Here is an 18,813-nt window from a genome sequence, read left to right as displayed (position 1 = left end):
GTGTCATATTAAATTTCTGATTAACAAGGATGCTGATTTACTCAAAAGAAAATGCAAGGATGCTGATGCTGAGCCATCCAGTAGCAAAGGTGAGGACGAGAAAACCGCCAAGACAGGGGCCGATCGATTAGCACTTTAACTGAGTGATGGAGCTCGCGGGATGCATAAATTTTTGGTAATTTCATACTCTACTCTCCGGCGTTCTCTTTTCGTTATATTTTTCTGTCAATGCATACATTATTTCGTTACACGTTCAGAGTTTAAACCCAATTTTGTGGTATTCCTACTTTTGTGGATTTTGAGGTTGGAGTGCAAGTGATTGCACAATGCGCAAGTTCCATCGCCAAAAGGTGTTCCAGTCTTCCCCATTGATAGATTAGTATAATTTTGTTTGGGCTAATTTTCTCTTCACTACAAGTCTGCAGAGATAAAACACTTGTAAATGTGTAGCAGAGACTTGTGGAAAACGATACCTAATTTTGTAAATTGATCATCGCTTTGAAATGTTGATGCATGAGTAATGTTTAGAGAAACTGTTTGTAGACGACAACACAGAAGGGCATTGCACGGAAGAGTGTTGTTTAATATATGCACTATATCCATAGCATTTGTACACAGCAGAGAAACCGAGAAAGGTATTCAAACAAATAATGGCATACGAATAATAACACTCTTGAACATAAGTTGTCTAGCTAACGCCTCTGGTAGGTTACCGTTCCATATTTCCAGCACAACATTGACCAGACCTATACAAGATATTTGCGAGATCACAGGAAGGAGAAGATACTCTTGAACTCTCTGCTCTTTGAACTTGCCAATATATCTTTGCAATACTCTTGAATCCTGAGAGGCTGAACTGCGGCTGGAACTTGCTTTGTAGATTGCATAGCCTGGAAATCTGAAGAGGGTAGGCCGAAAACTAATCTGTTCTTCTCTGGTGGGTTGTCCGTTCTGCCTGCGAACTGCAGAGAGTTCACTTCAGGAGTTCTGCTCAAGACATTGCTCTTCTCAGACGAGCTGTCAGTTTTTCCATCAAAGTGGAGACAGTTCTCATCAGGAGTTCTGCTCAAGACATTGCTCTTCTCGGACGAGCTGTCCATTTTGCCTGCAAACTGGAGACAGTTCTCAGCAGAAGTTCTGCTCAAGGCATTGCTCTTCTCGGACGAGCTGTCCATTTTGCCTGCAAACTGGAGACGGTTCTCATCAGAAGTTCTGTTTAAGACCTTGCTCTTTTCGGGTGGGATCTCCCTTCTGACTGCAAACTGAAGAGTGTTCTCATCAGGCGTTGTCCATGCGACCTTGGTCTTCTCAGATAGGCTGTCCCTTCTGGCAGGAAACTGAAGAGTGTTGTCAACTGGAGGTCTGATCATGACCTTGCACTTCTCAGATAGGCTGTCCATTTTGCCTGCAAATTGACCACTGTTCTCATCAGGTGTTGTCCACGCGACCTTGGTCTTCTCAGATAGGCTGTCCCTTCTGGCAGCAAATTGAAGAGAGTTTTCATTTGCAATTCTGCTCAGGATCTTGCTCCTCTCAGATGGGCTGTCCCTCCTGCCTGGAAACTGAAGAGAGATTTCATAAGGAGATCTGGTCAGGATCTTGCTCTTCTCAAGTGGGCTGTCAATTTTCTCTGCAAACAGAGAGCAGCTCTTCTCTGAACTTCGGCTCAGGATCCTCCGACACTTCTCGGCTGTATTGGTCGGAGACACTGTAGCCTCGGTATGTTCAGAATCCATTGGTGACACCTCATTCGCATGCAAGCTTCCCTGATCTAAGTCAAACTGGTCCCTCGATGTCTTCATCTTCTTCAGTATCAAAGGTTCATATGAGCTATCCATGGACTTCGACAACATCAGAGTTGGAAAATCTCTGGATTTCTTGCGTATGTGATCAAATATTGTGTTGCTGGTGGCACCTTTGCATTCTGCTTCTACTGGTTCATAAAACGATGCATCTTCCGTATCTAGGCATGGGATTATAGACACTTTTGTTAGCAAAGTAAATAAAGCAGACATTGTTTTCTAGTATTGTGTTACCTCCATTGTCTTCTTCAAGTAGTAGATCAAAGCTGGGGACCTCTCTGTAGTCATCAGAATATCACCTCAGCAAATTATACTTAAAAGAGAAGGTTCAAAGAATATGGTCCTATAGACTAAATACGAAGAGAAAATCTGACATGTGATAGAAGTTTCAACAATAGCTGTGAAGCATAGCAATTCTCTGGCGATCTAAGGTAATCATTGCAGATATTTGCTACTCCCTCCGATCCATGATATATGTTGTGGTTTTAGTTCAAATTTGACTAAAAATGAACTAAAACCACGACCCTTACCATGGATCGGAGGGAGCACTAAAGAACCCTAGCATTTTTTTTCCTTAAACAATAGAATAATGGCCAAGCAGTCAAGTGTTCTGTTGTTGGTTACTCTGCTGAAAGCAAGTCAATTCTGGAATTCTTGGAGGAGTAGTAGGTTAAGCACTTACAGTGATGCCAAGTTGTTAAATTTTCTCATTCCAGGAATATTTTCAGCTTTGTCTGGAGCGTTGACACTGTCATCATCTTCTATAACACAAACCTCTTTTGATAGTGGGCTCCGTCCAATGTTAGCTTGAGTTGTCCTGGAGCTAACCAAACAAAGATCAGCAGGAAGATTGGTCACATGCAAATCATCCTCCCTGCTGATCACATGCTTCTTGTGGATATCAATGCCAACTTCATCATAAAATTTAAAGCACAGTACATGTCAGCATAAACTTGTAAAATGACCTTCAATTTGCCAAACAATAATTATCTGTTGAAGCTATTACCGTGTTCTTCAAATATCAGATCAGCCTTTAGTGTCACCCTGGCACCCTGGGGGCACGGCACAAAAAGTTTTACAGAATATGGGCTGCAATTAACAGCACAGCCAGTGAGAGTAATTCGGAGCAACTTAGTTTTGATTTTGGCTTCAGAGTACAGCAAGTTCCTCAATGATTGGTATCTGGTTAAGCAATTTTATTCATGTCTACAATCACTGTGCTATGTTTGCTTGGTTTAACAGTCCGAGAGCTCGTAGCAGTTTACGGCCAGGAAGAGGCTGCTATGGGGCAAGTTAACTTTGCCTGTTGAATCAGACAGAGGTGCTTGTTTGGTGGTTAGCACAACAGGTAATAGCCTAACCAAAAAAGAAAGGTTGCTGTAATAGTCTGCTACTCTGCTAGAATAATCTATTGAAAATACAAACGTAACGAAAAGAATATCTCCCTTGAAGAACCAACAGAGAATTTGACAGTCAAGTTCATTTGCTTGTTAGTCTCCATAACGATGGTTCAAATATTTTGTGAAGCCCAGTTAAAAAATGTTTGCAGAAATAACAGAACTTCAGAATTATTACCTGGAAAACTCTCGAGCCCTTTAAAGGAGAGTCGGAAATGATGCCAACAATAACCAAAACAATAACAAACTACCATCAGTAAAAGAAAGGGATCCTAGAGGGCATCAAGATTATAAAATAAACCACTGACCTTATTTTCTCATGAAAAAGGATCATATTGTCTTCCTCCGAGCCCACAACCTGGCAAAAATAATTTAACAATTTGTAGGTTTAAGCACCATTGGATGACAAAAAAAAACAAAGATAAAAGATGTACCATGTCAGCATAGTTCTGTTTACTGGATCGAAGTGCCAGTGATTGACGACTTAGGGTTACAATAATGGTTGATTTTCCTTGTCTGTTTCCAACATCTTCAATTTGTATGTCAATTTTTGGTGGTAATGCTGACAAGGATTCCTTTATCTGATTTCCAAATGGATAATTGCGCCCCGTTGCACTTTCCAGCTTTCTAGCATCAGCAGCTGCAAGGCTCTCGAAGGAATCAACTCCAACATTCTTCAGGGCCTGGGATACAGTCATTAAATCAACATTTAATTATGCATTCTTTCTATATAGGAGTGCCTAAATAACAAAGGCTAGAAATTAATAACCTTTGCTGTAACAATTCCAATTCCAGGAAGTTGTTTCAGTAAAAGTGGACTACTTTCCCAAAGTTTTTGGTCTAGGCATTTCCCAAGGAGCATAGAGTTGATGGCAGATTTGTAACTCTTTTTGTATATGAAATATTCTTTCATGCATTTGGCGATCCTACACCCATTTGAGCATATAGAATTTGTTTCCTGCATTCAGAAGTTCAAATAATTTAACATGAATGAAAATAATATGAAATGTGCTAAAAGCCAAACAAACAAACAAACAAACAAACAAACAAACAACCTGGTTGAAGGATAAATCGTGCATTAGGGGGTCCCCTGTTAAACAGTCATTTGCTAATACAAATATTTTATCTTCTCTTGTCATGATACGCTTTTTCTTTTTTCCATTCTCAGTGAGAACATGGAACCGAAGCCTTCCCTCTTTATCGGTGTTTATGTCATTTAGAGTCTTCTTATCATTTCGACGTAGTTGGATCCCTTGAAAAAGAAAGAGGAAATTGATAATTAACTACACAAACTCAATGACTAAAATTAAAGTAGTTGGAGCTACCTACAAGAAATCTCTGCAGAGCGGCAGATGATATACAATAAATCTTCCAAAGTGCAACATGCAGAAGCTTTAACAATAAGCTTCATCGTATCAAACTTCAGATAGAATTTTGTCATCAGCCTCCCAGGTTCTGAGCAGGAAGATACATGTCAAAAGAGTTACTTCATGTACAATTGCAATACAGACACATATGCAACTGATGCGACTAACTGAGAATACTGAGACTTCTAAATAGCAATTTGCGGACGAATGAATTCGAGACCAGATGAAAACTAATAATAAAGTTATATTACAAGATTACGGTTCATGCTGCATGCCCAACCCTCTGATACTTCTCTGAGTACTTGATATCTTCTCTAACACAATTCTGTACGCTAAAATTGTCCCATCAGAACTCCAGTATGGTATTGCAAAGAGGTGAAACCACAGAAATGATCATTCCTTAAGTATGTACAGGTACCACTCTGTTACAAATAGTAGTTCATGCTTTAAAAAAAAAAAAAAAAAAAAAAAAATCACACTAACACTAAAGCAACTGTTAGTAGCAGAGTAGTGGCACATTCCAAAGTAGACTCTGAATATGATTTCGAAGTTATGATTTTCACTCTTGGGAGGGTACAGAAGTTAGCCTACTTCGCACAAACATCAGATATAGAAGGGATTTAACAAAATTGGAAGACACTATGTTCATACTATAGGTTGAAAACTATTGCATATGACATCATTGCATTATACGGTTGTAAATTTCTTGAAAAATGGAAAGTTACCTAATGGTTTTAGAAGAAAACCATCTTCATCTGTCCAAATTAGCCCGTACTCACCCAACTCATGTATCTTCTCAACACATATATCTGTAAATTCAATCCTAAAAGATCAATGTTTCATGATTTCATGAGAGAACCGTACATCCACAAAGTTCAGTAAATATACCTCTCATTTGTTTCTCAAGGAGATCACAAGGAATCCCTCTCTTAATTCCATAGTGCTCAGGATTCTGGTAATTTATATTGTCGTAAGTTAGATCATGCATTTAAACCAAAGAGATTTAAAGATCAAGAGTAATAGGTTCATGCCTTTTTTATTCTGATGTACAAATATGAACACTTGAGCCATTCAATTGCCAAAGTTATGTCAGACACTGTCAATTGAACAATTTCTGCGTTCAAATGCTCCACTGCGCATGGCAGCAACCTGACCATAGTATCTATACTCAGCCAGAGGTTTCAAATGAAGTACCAGCATGTCACAGTTAAGTTTCAGTTGAAATAACACGTGAGAACTTTTCAACTGAACATCGAGAACTTACTGAGACTCAACCATTTCACATCCACGGAGAAGGTTCTCATATAGATGAACCTACAGGACAAAATTACGGAAGGTTAGACCAATAAGCCAATACACATCTTTGAGTTGGAAGTATTTCAAAATTAACAAGACAGAAGCAAAGTTAAATTACTGTTTCTCTTCTTGTCATAATTACAACTGTTCCAGTATCATCAAATGGAGGACGGCCAGCCCTCCCACACATCTGAGAATGACCAAGGCTTTGTCAGTGAACCAAGAGAATGATCACACACTATTGTTTAAATTATAAAGTGTAAAGAACTTTGATAATTGAGTTCAAATACATATTAATTTTCACTACATATAATACACACTACAGGAAACAAGAATTTAGCGGATCCAATTAATTATGGAAACAAGTCAGAACCAACTTACCATGTTATTAAAAGAAAAGTTAACATATAACAATATGAATATTTAATGAGGACTGCACTAGATTCAGTAACCTGTGCTTTTAATTTTGTATCCATTGGTCAATCAGGTAAAAAACTAAAAATACCTTAAGAAACAAGCATATCATTAAAGCTCTAAGAAAAAACACACAGAAATGCTATGAGCAGACGGTGCATATCCTTTGTTTTCAAATAATGATCATTTGACAGGAGTAGCTGAGACTTAATAGTACACCTGAAGCACCATGGATCTCTCATACTCTACATACGAGCTCTTCTCTTTGTTGCTACAAAATATATGAATATAGAAAATATCATAAAAAGGAATAATAGAGAGTAGAAAGAATTCCGTCATATTAAAAAAAGGGTTCTCACAAAAACTGTGTCGACTTTATAACTACTGTATGTGCAGGTAAGTTGATGCCCTGTGCCAAAGTATTTGTCGTGCATAGAATTTGAAGATCGCCCTTCAGGAAAAGCCCCTCAACAAGACTCTGATCCTTTGAGCCAAGACCACCATTATGAAAACCAACTGAAATTTGGAATTACAATTACTTCAGTGTAAATTTAGGTAACACCTAACATGAGTTTCTAGACAAGAAAAGAAAAATAATTGGAATTAATAGAAAGATTAGAAAGTTGAGAGTGCCCAGAGGACAAGATTCAACATAACCTCCATGCACAATGCAAGACTGCAGCTGCTTGTCATTACAGGTTAAGGAAGCCTCCCGTAGACGTTCATATTGCTGCATCGATTTCATGAACGGATTTGAATAGCCATGAGACCCTCCAGTTTGTGAAAGGCACTGTGCTGCTTCTTGTGCACCTTTTCTTGTAGAACAGAAAACAAGTGCAGACTTCCCTCTTGAATGTTGCATCAGTATATCTGTAATCAATATTCACTTTCTATTTGAGCACTGAAATTTGGACAAAGGAGCTTACATGATAGTAATGCCACTTACTTACCGAAAATGAAACTCTGCAGCCTCTACAAGTTAAAGACACACAAAAAATTTGTGAGATTTGAGTCAGTTTGATGCCAACATTTCTTCAGAAGAAAATATTGTGCACATAGTATGACAGAATATATCTGAACACTTATTCTTAACTTCGCCATATAATTTTTAAAATGAACATTATCAGATAGGAATTTTGCGTACCCTCTCAAAAAGGAAGTCATTTTTGGCTGCAGCATAACCTAAATGGCACAGTAAAAAAATTAATTAGGTAAAACATAACAATAGCTTACAGTTCTAAAGATTGTCAGAGGTGCTAACATCTAATCAGCAGGTAAGGGGAATACACATGTTCCATAATTTTCTATAACAAAGTTCAAGCAGTTTTGTGATACAAAAAATCTTATGGGTTGCCAAACCATTGCATCGACCCTGCTTATGCACTCATAAGCTCATCCAGATTCCAATATAATGAGAAGCCTGAATCGTACCAAGAACTTTGGTTGTCAACTTCACAGGCCTCATCTCTTCTCCAAATCTGCAAAGGAACATACTGCAAATAAGGAAAATTCGCCGGTAGTATTCTAGGTTATCTTTGAGGGACTTAGTTCAGTTACCTTTTCAATCCTTCAGGGGGTGCTAGAAGCCACTCCGCTGTGATTTCGCAAGGTTAACACATAAGTTCCTTTCCCACAGGACAATGGTGGTTAAAATTGTATAATGACGACATAATGTGCAGAATTACTAACCTATATCTTCAGCATTAGAGATAGTGGCAGAGACTGCTATGAATCGAACATTTGCGAGAGGAGAAGATTTCATGTGGCCAAGTCTAGAAAGCATTTTTATTCTACTGACCACTGCTTCCAGGGAAGCACCACGCGGATCATTAAGGAGATGAACCTCATCGATAAGGACCAGAGCAATATCGCTGAAGAAACCCAGTCCTCCATCCCTTATTCCATTACGACTCATAGAGTCGAATTTCTGCATGCAATTGGTATGGTTGTTAAACAAAGCAGGGAGATAGTCTGCAGAAGGGGGGTTTATTTAGATCATCAGACGCAAAGCAGCTAGTGACACAAACCTCGGGAGTGGTGAGGATTAAATCAGAATCATGTATGGCCTTCTTGTTGTAGAACTCACTATCACCAGTCATCTCCAAGCAATTGATCCCCAGTGTGCCCAGCTTCGCCGTCCAGTCCCGCATCTTCTCCTGCACCAGCGCCTTCATGGGAGCGATATAGATCTGACCACGCAACCCAAATGAAGCACAGAGTGAAAATTACGATTAGTGTCCTGGACTCCCAGGCTTAGCCCCAGCATGTTGTTTGAGAAGAGGTAGTCGGCACGTACTGTTTTGAGAGTTCCTTTTACCAGGCTGAACCTCCAGTCTGGTGTGAGGAACCTGGAGAGGAGCCTCAGAATGCAGAGCTCAAACAGCGCGGTCTTGCCGCTCCCGGTGGGCGCGGAGACAACCATGTTCACATCCGAGAGGTAACACGCGGGGAAGCACTCGCTCTGCAGGGAATTGAAGTATCTGCGGAGAAGCCAGAACAGAACGTTGCTACTATGAGTGCCATCCCAAGTCTATCGTGCCACAAAGCAGTCCGAATTCAATCTGCAGACAATAGTGGACAGTGCCTAATTTTCGGCTGAACAAGTTCGAACCTATTGGCTTGCCAGGCTAGTAGACTCACGCCCTAGGATTGTTAGACGTTACTGGGAAATTTCAAGGTACCGAGTAGTATCCGCGTGCAACCAAACCAAACGCGAGTGTGCGGAACAAACAATCTACGGGCAAACACGGCCGCGGAGTTCGATCGGTTCGCGAGGCACGCACCTGAACCCGAACACGGGGCGGAACGGCGGGGGCAGGTCGGAGACGCACCGCAGCGCGTAGGAGTCGCCGCCGAGAGGCCCCATCGCCGCCATGGTCGAGCCGCCCTGCAGAATCGGAGGTGAGAAAACCCCGCGCGAGGCGTATCGTCGAACACTTGGCGCGCGGCGCCGATCGAGGTCGAGCCGCCTTGGGATTTCGCGAACCGAATCGAGCGGCGCGAGCGAGGTAGGGGACGGGAGGAGGGAGGCGGGGGGACTTACTAGGTGGTGGTGGGAGTCGAATTCGAGGCGAGGGTCGACGGGAGCGAGGGCGGTGGCGGTGGCGGAGGGGGAGAGGGGAGGAGCCGGCCGCCGGCGAGGAGAAGGCTGGCGATGTGGAGATGCTTCTGTTGTGGTGTGGTGGTGTTTGGAGAATGCGAGGCGGAGACGTTGGGATTCAAAGTTTCAAACCGTGCGTGGATTCTGAGAAGCGAGATATCGTGGTGCTCACGGCCGGCTTCAAGAGGAGTAGCTCGAAATGGTTGCAATTGGGAAGGCAGGCAAGTACCAAACGGCAGCAAATATTTACATGTAGTAGCATGCTGTCAGCAAAGATTTCAAACTTAAACTGATTGACAACGTTAGCATATGCTCGTGTAGGCACCACCCCGTGTTGATTACAACGGTACAGACTACAGAGGGAGTGTGCATTATTGCCGTGTTAATTGTTCGTTGTACATCTTGCGTTCATAGAACTATGATCTGAAAACCAGTGTGACAAAAAAAAATATTCCTTGAAACATAACAACAACGATTCTAGTCTCCAAACCTTCGTGAAGATGGGTTGCTAGTTTGATTCATAACTTAGGAGATAAATTATTTTCAAAATCAAATTTAGAAATAGATGAGGTGGCAGATTTCAGCATGCATGCATCTTCTCTCTTTTTTGGGAAAAGCTCATTGAAATAGACGAGGGATCACCGCATTGACCTTGCCAGACCTGTCGTCGATGTCACCATGACACCAGACAGCTCCACCATCCTGCATGCGTCCAGCAGTCCGCGCCCATTTTCGATACCCTGCAGCTACACGCCGCCGAGAATCATGAACGTCAACATGGTAGATGAACACCACTCCACCAAGATCCACCTCCATCCAGCCGCTGCTCCAAAAATGATGCCCAAGAGATAGAACGACGCAAGAAGCGCCGTCATCATCCGATACGGGAGACCCGGATTTAGGGTTTCCCCTTGAGCAGCACGAGTGAGTAGCCGCAGACTGCGACGATGATGCCTTCAAGAAGGAAGCGACACTTAACGCCGCCATCGCCCGCCAATCGTGGCACAGTTTTCACCGACAGCCGCTAGTCCCCAACTCGGCAAGAGCAAGCGGAGAGGCTAGCAAAGATGATGCCTTCGCAAGGGAACGACGCCAATAGCCGCTACCATCATCCGCCAAGAGCGATGCCAAGGCGAGGTTTTCACCAGTGTCCCCTTCACCGCTAGCTCGTCGTCGACTAGATCTTCATCGCCGGAGTAGACGGATCTCGTGATCTGCCACCCCAGCAACCAGCCGACCACCTCCGGTGAAGGAGGAGGCCGCCACCACCATGCCCAGGACAGTCACCCATGGCGTCCTCGTGCCTCGGAATAAGCCCAGAAACCTGCACGAAGCCGGCATCGTTGTCAACGCAGTAGGATGGCCGCAGCCCTCCCGAGCCCATAAGGGCCCAGATCGGACCCGAACCACCGTCGTTGCCCGCCAAACGATGGAGATCCTCGGGGGTATCTGGTCACCGCCGCTCCATGGCACCGCCGTCGACCAGGTCGATGCGGATCATCGCCAGCGGCGACGCGAACCCGCGCACCCACGCCTGTCGCGGTCAAGGAAGTCCGCCGCCGCCGCCACGCCTCCAGGGCTTTGCCCGGCGGCGCCTCTATCGGCGGCGGCAGGATGGAGGCGCCCAAGGGTGGGGGAGGAGGAGAGCCGCTGGGGGCCGCCCGGTGCGGCGCGGCACCGCCACGCGGGTGCGGGAGGGTTAGGGTGCCTCAGTACATTGTTGAACCACAGCCCAAGATTTCTATGGACGATCAATTATTTCCATACTTCAGTCCATCTTTTTTCATCTCATTTGACAAGCTTGACAATTGTCTATCTTTCTGATGATATTGGAACTCGCATGTGATATGATATCTTCAAATGTGCCAACATTTGTGAGATTTTCATCAATGTTGTTGATGAGAAAGATGGAAGTGTTATCTATTCTTCCCAGTTCAGTAGTTGATCTCTTTTTCAGATGCATACAGGGGATGCCCCTTATATGTTAACCGAGATAAGCATTCATTTTTCTATGTTATATAAAAGAGACTGTTAAATGCCGGGCTCGAGCCTTATGTTTACTGTTAAACGCCTGCAATTATAACTCAACTTCACAATCCATTGTCGTACCTGATTACAGGTCAGAACTAAATCTACAGAGCAAAAAATCACTCTCGCAGTACAATTAATCGTGTATTCGTGTGGTGTCAACATTATCACAGCGGAGCCACGCGTCATGGCCGATGACTTTGGGAATTGGGATGACAATGAAAAAGGGTCAGAACTAAGACATGCATCTTTCAATATTTACAGCCCTTCATCCATGTGAGAAAAAAAGATATTTACACAAAACTTCTTCAATGTTTGATTTAACAAACTACACAACAGGACGTCCTACTACAGGATGAGTGGTCGAAAGGTACAGCTCGGACACTCGGAGGCGCCAGTCAGGGTCGGACAACCGGATGTACCCGGCGGACTTCCTCTTGTAATCCTCGACGGGCAGCACCCCCTGGAGGCGGAGCGCATCCTCGTTGTGCAGCAGATTCCTGACCACCTTGGCCTTGTACGTGCACTGCCGCCAGCCTTCCAGGTGCCCGCCGCCCATGCGGCGGCAGTACTCGGCGGCCTGCTCGTACAAGTCCAGCGCGCTCCCCAGGTCCTGCCGGTCCATGTAGAACTCGGCCAGCTCCAGGCAGCTGACGGCGGCTAGCTCCAGGTCACCCGCCTTGACGAACAGCGCCGTTGCCTCCTCCAGGGCCCGCTCCACGAAGGCGACATTGTTCTGGCTCATGTGCTCCATCTCCACGTAGCATTTTGCGGAACGGAGCAACGCGGTCGCCGCGCCCGGCCCGTCGCCTAGCTCGAGGCCGTACATGGCCTGCTCGGCGAATGCCAGTCCAGCTTTGCCCCCTGAAATTAACCGTCGTAGTAACTTGGTTAACAAAGCGGCCGGGATAAACTAGATGAGAAATAAAAGGAGCGTTCGTGGTATCGTATACGTACAGTTTAAGGCGACGAGGTAGCAGAGGGCAGACTCCCTCAGGTCCTTCCCGGTGTCGAAGACGGTGCCTTCCCGGCGTCGCGCTCTGTCCCTCAGCATGGCGCCGCGCGCCTCCAGAGCCGCCGGCCCTTGCCTCTCCTCCTCGAAGAATATGAACTCCTCATGTTTCTCCTGCTTCTCCTCCTCGTCGTGGCGATCAGGGAGCGACTTGTAGCCGTGGCGGCGGACGGGGCGCCGGTGCAGCAACGACGAAGCTGACGTGCCCATCACGACGTACGGCGGCGCGGCGGATTGGATTGGTTGGGTTGAGATCGACTTGCGGCCTTGCGGGGCGCTGGGTGGACGATCCTCTTTTTCTTTCCTTGGCTGGGCTGCGTATATGAATTATGGGATGGATTTACGTTTGTTAGTGTAGGTGTGTATATATACGCGTACGACGTTCCGAGATCGAATCCAATTATTCTTCTTTCTTTTGACATGAGGTCGAATCAAATTCTGACTGATAGCGTGGTATTGCGGTAAGGCAACCGACCAAGTAGTTTGGTATGCTCTGTTATGCTACATACATTCGACATGGGGCCCCGACGCGTCGAACAGGAGGCGGCGTTCCCCGTCATCCTCGCTGTGATCGAGAACGGCGACGTGGCAGGCGCGGTGCCGCGCGGCCTTCTCGAGCAGCCGCTGCTGGCGCTCCGCCTCCTCCCTCTCCCACTCCGCTTTGAACTAGGTGAACGCCGCGTCCATTAGCATCGGGAGGTCGACGGGCCGACGTCGTTCAGAGAACGCGCCATGACCGCCTCGAGGATCGTGTCGTCGTCAGCGTCGGGGGAGGTCACCGATGCGGCCTCCTTCTTCGGCTTGCGTAGGCTCCCGCCGGCGTGGCCTCCTTCTTCCGGCTCGCGCTTGAGGCGGACCAAGCGGTCATGGACACGCGGAGGCGACTAGTCCCGCCTCTCGCGGATGACTATCCCGCCGCCACGGCCTCGGTTGCAAGGCGGCGAGACGGGCTCCGGCTTGACAGCGCGGAGCTAGGTCCTCGACGTGGCTGAGGGCGTAGAGCCTGAGTAGCGCAAGCGCGACGCCGGCCCCAAAGATGATGACGTGGATGCCATCCGCCGTGGCATCCACGAGTTCCCACGACGTCGGGAGAACGAGGTCGGAGTCATCGGCGGCATCTGCAAGACGGGGGAGTTCCCCGCCTTGATGTGTTTGAGGACGACAGTGTGGGTGCGGCCGGGGCCGCTCCACCAGCGGCGCCTGCCGTTCGCGTTTTTCCTCGGCAACGGAGGAGGAGGGCCCTCGTAGGACGCCAGCTCCCGCTCGTAGCGCTCGCGGAAGTACGTGAACCACGCGGCGTGGTTGTCCGGGAAGCGCTCCAGCAGGGCCCGCTCCTCATCAGACATCACGACGAGGGCAACCTGGATCTCCTCGTCGTGCTCGGCGGCCACCGGCGGTGGAGGGATGTAGACGCCGCCTACGCTAAGCCGCCAGGACAGCGGCCTGCGGAAATCAAGCGGCGCTGGGTAGTTGGCCTCGTAGAGGAGTCGCGCCTCCAAGTCATGGAGGGATCGACAACTGAACGCATTCACCGCCGCACCGTCGCCGGGTAGCATCAGCCATCTTCGCGCGCCGGAAAGGGAGTGTGGAGGTGAGGGAGTTTTCGGCGGTCTGTCTCCATGTCCACTGGCCTTCCGCTCCGGCGAGTAATGGCGCGCAGAAGCCAAGAAGATGACGATGACCGCGTCGTGTGTTGTTGTCTGAACGGGGCCACTGGCATGGTTATAAGGGTACATTGATCCTAAGTGTGTTTTTGGTAAGTAATGGCAATCCTCTATGGACTGATGTTTTCATTGTGTTTATATGAAGGAATATTCCATAGATATTTCTTGAAATCCATATGTTGGATTCAAGTGTGAATGTCATGAATATAATGTTAAATCTTTGGTATTAGCATCAAGATCATCGATTTGAAGAGAAGAATATGGTATGATCAAGAAGAAGAAATGAAGATGAAGTTCTTGTGTGGAACTCAAGTTACCCATGTTATACCTTATATGTTAAGCAATGAATGATCAATATATTATGATAGAGCATGAAGTGATACAAGGTTGACCAAGATTAACAGGGAAGATTGAATTCAAGATTAGTCAACACATGAAGCATAAAGATTATACCACTTTGGATTATTGATCTTGTAGTATGGTAAGCCTTTTCAATTAAGCTTCATAAGCTAACCCACTATATATGTGCATTTGTGTTGTCTATGCGGGTTATATATCTTGCCATGGGCATGCATCAAGAGTACGATCTCATATATATAGCCCATGTGAGGATGGCATCAAGTATGGATGCCATCAAGGTTGAGAAGGGCAAGTTCAAGATGAGCATATCAAAGATATCATGCTTGAATGTTGATATCGATTTGGTGATAATGGACATGTGAAGATGTGCCTCAATGGAGCTATCCCATTGTGGTGTATGGGGGAGCAATTGTGAGTCTTCACTAAGCAACAACGATCAAGTGAGGCATTCCGGCATGAGTAGAGCTTGAAGCATTGTCATCAAGATCAAGCGAAATGCGCAAGACAAAGGTATGGCTTTGATAGGTTTTCCATTTACCGGTCTCAAGGTGGTAGTTGGGAGACCGGGTTATAAGAAAGACAGCCGCACTATCAACAGGGGCTTTCGGTTGGGAAACTTGATCGCATCATCTTAGCGAGCTTAATCATTTTCATATTTTGCATCGCCATATTCTTGTTGATTCTTGGTGTTTCTCTATGTGAGGTTCTTGATTTTGTTTCTAGCTTTTCAGCAAGCCCAAGTTCATCAAAAATGGAATCTGTATGCATCATCTATTGCATTTTCGAGTTTGGACGTCTTTACCATTTCATGATGTTGGGAGGATCTCTCTCTAAAATCATCTAAAAACATTATGTGAGGAGTCTCAATATTTTGTCATTATCTTTCCAATAAAATTGGGTTTCTATTCGTCGTTATCTTTCCAACAAAATTGTTTTCATCTCAATCGGAGTTAGGGAACTACGTGAGAAGAGCTTTTTAGTTCTCGAAGAAAAATGTTCGTTTGACCCAAGTCGAGCAATCCCGGATAGGGCCGACGGGACCGAGTGCTGCTGCCGGGTAGGTTGGTACCTGGCCCGGCCTACCGGGTGTGGCGCCGAGTGGCCCAGCCGCCTGGTCGGCCCAGCTTCTAGCCCAACCTGCCGGGTGCTGCTTCCGAGAAGGTCGGCCTCTAACCCGGCCCACCGGGTGCTGCTACCGGGTGACCCGGTGACAAGGGATTAACTTATCAATGCCTACGGATTGTATACTAGGGTTTAGTTGGAAGTAGAGGGCAAGTAGATCTCGAGGGTTTCAGCCGAAAAGTACTCGACGATTAAGAAACTAGGGTTATGTTGACAATGAAATCGATCATCTCTTTGTCCCTCGACTCCCCCTTATATAGGAGGCGGAGCCGAGGGTACCGTGTTACACCAGATTACAGATTCCGGGAGACTCTCTGAGTTCAACCCGTAAAGTTACAAATCTCTATATTTCCTAATACAACTCTATCTTTCCTTAACAACTAATTGGGCTTCCGAACTTCATATTCTTCGACTTGTGGGCCTTCAGTAAAACCCATGTACCATCTTCGGCAGGCCCATTGGGGATGCCTATGTCAGTAGCCCCCGAGATTTTGCTTGAATCGAAGAATCAGGGAAAATCTCCAACTTTATAATCATCATATAACTTCTTCGAGTCATCACACATCTTTAGATAAACAGTCATATATTGTACAGGGATAACGGTAATTGGGGCTAGTTCATCTGATGGATTAGGTACTAGTTAACTGCTCTAGTGGCAATCCGCAAAAACCTACTTCAAGATCACGTCCCTGGACATGATCTCGGGATATTGGCGTAACTCGACATGTGCCGCTTAAGGTCTTACCATCTGTCGAGTTCCAGTCATGTTTTATCGGGTACCTAACGCGTCCGTTAGGATTTTTCTTCGTATATGTTGATACGGAAAAAAGTAGCAAACCGACGTCAGAGACGGTGCCACGCCGCTCAGGACGGATCCGGGGACTTACCTTCGCAGAGTTTTGCGGCATTCAGAGATTATTCGCGACTGAGGCGCTCTGAGAATATATTGTCGAGTGCTTTTTCGGCTGTTGGAATAGCACATTTTATCGAGTCAACGGGTGACTTATCTTGCCTTCCCGATGGGAGTATATGAAGAGTTATTTGTATAACTCGAAATATGCTCATTATACTCTTTATAATTTATTGGGCACGCGAACAACATTCCCGATGGGAGTAGCCCCCGAGGCAACAGCCAAGGACTTGTACTTGGTTGTAGACTCAACACTTTAACATCTTTTGTCGCTGTATTGGCATCATACTTGAGTTCGTTTTATTTTTCTCGGGTGCGCGACCAGCGCTCCCTATGGGAGTAGCCCCCGAGGCTATGGACAAATGCCTGCATTTTATCATAGGCTCTCGCCGTTTCTATTTTCCCATACTCAAAATTTCCTTTTTCAAAAGTAGCCCCCGAGCATTTGATCAAAAAACTTGTATTTGACCAAAGGCTCGCGAAATTATCATCACTTATACTTTATCACCGATCGTCATATCGTCGCTGTCGAGAATTTCCTCTGTTAGAGTGACATCAGTGCTGATGTTGGCCACGACCCATGTATCCGTTAAGCACGAGTTCTGTCCTGTCACTGACTGGTGGACCCAAAATCTGCGGCAGTTTGACACGTTGCGCAAGTGGGGGGCACACGTCCTCCACTTTTTCTGGCACGCGCACTGTAGCGCCTGTCCAGTTCCGTCCCCTTGAAAATACCTTTTTGCCCTTGTAAGCCACGTGTAGAACATCTAGTCCATTATTGGTGCATCCAATGGTGCGTCGATTTGCAAACTTTCTATAAAGGATCATCTTCCTCCTCTGTTATCCCCTTCGCTGCGCCGCATCTTTGCTCTCTCTCCCAAAATCCTCCATTGCAAACAAAACCTCCTGAGCTCAACCACACTCCCACTCTCGCGTCCGCCATTGTTGATGCCACCGCGGTCGAGGCTCATCAAGCACACCTCTCCTATGGCGGCTGAAGATCTGCAGCTTTCCAAGTGGGAGAGATCTAGGATCTCCAATCAAGACGTGAACCTGCTCAAGAAGCTTGGATTTATGAAGCAGGAGAAGACGCTGATCTTCCCCGGCGAGGAAAGCTACCCCACGCCGCGCATTGGATATCGGGTAACCTTTGTCGACCATCTCATCCGCGGCTTAGCCACTCCAATCCACGAATTTCTTCGTGGGTTGCCCTTTGTTTATGGCTTGCAACTCCATCATCTCACCCCCAATTCCATCCTTCACAACTCGATCTTTATCACCCTTTGCGACTGCTTTCTCGAGACCCCTCCCAACTGGGGCCTGTGGAAACGCATATTCCATGTCCACCGCAACAGCTCCTACACCACCGCCTATAATGTAGGTGGTCTAGTTATATGCGTTCGCCCAGATGTCAAATACTTCGATGTCAAGTTCCCTGACTCTGTTCAAGGGTGGCGCAAAAGATGGTTGTATATCCATGAAGAACACAGTGACGCGCAGGAATACAATGTTGCTCCTTTTGATGGTGGCGAGAAAATCTTTCATCTTCATTCTTGGGATGTTGAAGCTTGTGATGAAGAGAAAAAAGTGACAAATGCGCTAATGAAGCGCATTCACGAACTCCAGAATACCCGTGGCAAAGAGTTGTCGAGTATTCAAATTACCGCGTACTTCCTTAGAATAAGGGTGCAGCCTCTTCAGGCTCGCAAGAACCCCCTTTGGATGTATGCTGGCACCAAAGACGTGGACCGCTTCTCCAAGGATCTATCAGTCAAAGATTTGGAGAAGCTTGTTGATGTCTACGCCCCCCCTCCTTTTCCTGTAGACAGTGTTGGGCCTCCAAGAGCAGAGGTTTGTAGAACAGCAGCAAGTTTTCCCTTAAGTGGATCACCCAAGGTTTATCGAACTCAGGGAGGAAGAGGTCAAAGATATCCCTCTCATGCAACCCTGCAACCACAAAGCAAGAAGTCTCTTATGTCCCCAACACACCTAATAGGTGCACTAGTTCGGCGAAGAGATAGTGAAATACAGGTGGTATGAATAAGTATGAGCAGTAGCAACGGCACAAGGAAAGTGCTTTGCCCAGGACAGTAAACAAGCAGTAGTAATGCAGCAGTAGTAACGCAGTAAAACAGTAAACAAGCAGCAATAGCAGTATTTAGGAACAAGGCCTAGGGATTAAACTTTCACTAGTGGACACTCTCAACTTTAATCACATAACAGAATAGATAAATGCATACTCTACACTCTCTTGTTGGATGATGAACACATTGCGTAGGATTACACGAACCCTCAATGCCGGAGTTAACAAGCTCCACAATTCAATGTTCATATTTAAATA

The 18,813-nt window shown here is 45.9% G+C and overlaps 2 protein-coding genes across 2 annotated transcripts; both read right to left on the bottom strand.

Annotated features, from left to right (window-relative positions):
• Window positions 1–562: 562 nt before the first annotated feature.
• Window positions 563–9,590, bottom strand: LOC127294893 (ATP-dependent DNA helicase MER3 homolog). Its single transcript, XM_051324800.2, has 27 exons — window positions 9,320–9,590; window positions 9,060–9,163; window positions 8,573–8,756; window positions 8,304–8,465; window positions 7,966–8,203; window positions 7,834–7,870; window positions 7,708–7,754; window positions 7,421–7,458; window positions 7,227–7,248; window positions 6,934–7,146; window positions 6,636–6,792; window positions 6,496–6,547; window positions 5,981–6,052; window positions 5,831–5,880; window positions 5,598–5,715; window positions 5,455–5,518; window positions 5,292–5,375; window positions 4,529–4,654; window positions 4,255–4,451; window positions 3,969–4,157; window positions 3,634–3,882; window positions 3,508–3,557; window positions 3,378–3,395; window positions 2,809–2,891; window positions 2,485–2,713; window positions 2,037–2,080; window positions 563–1,963 (listed from the first exon to the last, which is right to left on the bottom strand). The coding sequence occupies exons 2-27, from the start codon at window positions 9,149–9,151 to the stop codon at window positions 768–770; spliced, it is 4,011 nt and encodes a 1,336-aa protein (XP_051180760.1). The 5' UTR covers window positions 9,152–9,163; window positions 9,320–9,590; the 3' UTR covers window positions 563–767.
• A 2,041-nt stretch (window positions 9,591–11,631) lies between these two features.
• LOC127348821 (uncharacterized) lies at window positions 11,632–12,739 on the bottom strand. Its single transcript, XM_051374714.2, has 2 exons — window positions 12,362–12,739; window positions 11,632–12,268 (listed from the first exon to the last, which is right to left on the bottom strand). The coding sequence occupies exons 1-2, from the start codon at window positions 12,624–12,626 to the stop codon at window positions 11,733–11,735; spliced, it is 801 nt and encodes a 266-aa protein (XP_051230674.1). The 5' UTR covers window positions 12,627–12,739; the 3' UTR covers window positions 11,632–11,732.
• Window positions 12,740–18,813: the final 6,074 nt, after the last annotated feature.

The sequence above is a fragment of the Lolium perenne genome, chromosome 4 (assembly GCF_019359855.2).
Source record: "Lolium perenne isolate Kyuss_39 chromosome 4, Kyuss_2.0, whole genome shotgun sequence".
Lineage (NCBI taxonomy): Eukaryota > Viridiplantae > Streptophyta > Magnoliopsida > Poales > Poaceae > Lolium > Lolium perenne.
The sequence above is the reverse complement of the archived record's forward strand: the minus strand, read 5'-3'. Positions and strand labels throughout refer to the sequence as shown.

Excerpts from the sequence above, each read along its gene's own strand:
- LOC127294893 (XM_051324800.2), bottom strand. The coding sequence starts at position 9,151 with ATGGCGGCGATGGGGCCTCTCGGCGGCGACTCCTACGCGCTGCGGTGC. Across the intron at positions 7,755-7,833 it reads CCCCCTGAAGGATTGAAAAG|ATTTGGAGAAGAGATGAGGC; the intron begins GTAACTGAACTA and ends GTTCCTTTGCAG. Across the intron at positions 5,376-5,454 it reads CCTTGAGAAACAAATGAGAG|ATATATGTGTTGAGAAGATA; the intron begins GTATATTTACTG and ends TTGAATTTACAG.
- LOC127348821 (XM_051374714.2), bottom strand. The coding sequence starts at position 12,626 with ATGGGCACGTCAGCTTCGTCGTTGCTGCACCGGCGCCCCGTCCGCCGC. Across the intron at positions 12,269-12,361 it reads CTACCTCGTCGCCTTAAACT|GGGGCAAAGCTGGACTGGCA; the intron begins GTACGTATACGA and ends GGTTAATTTCAG.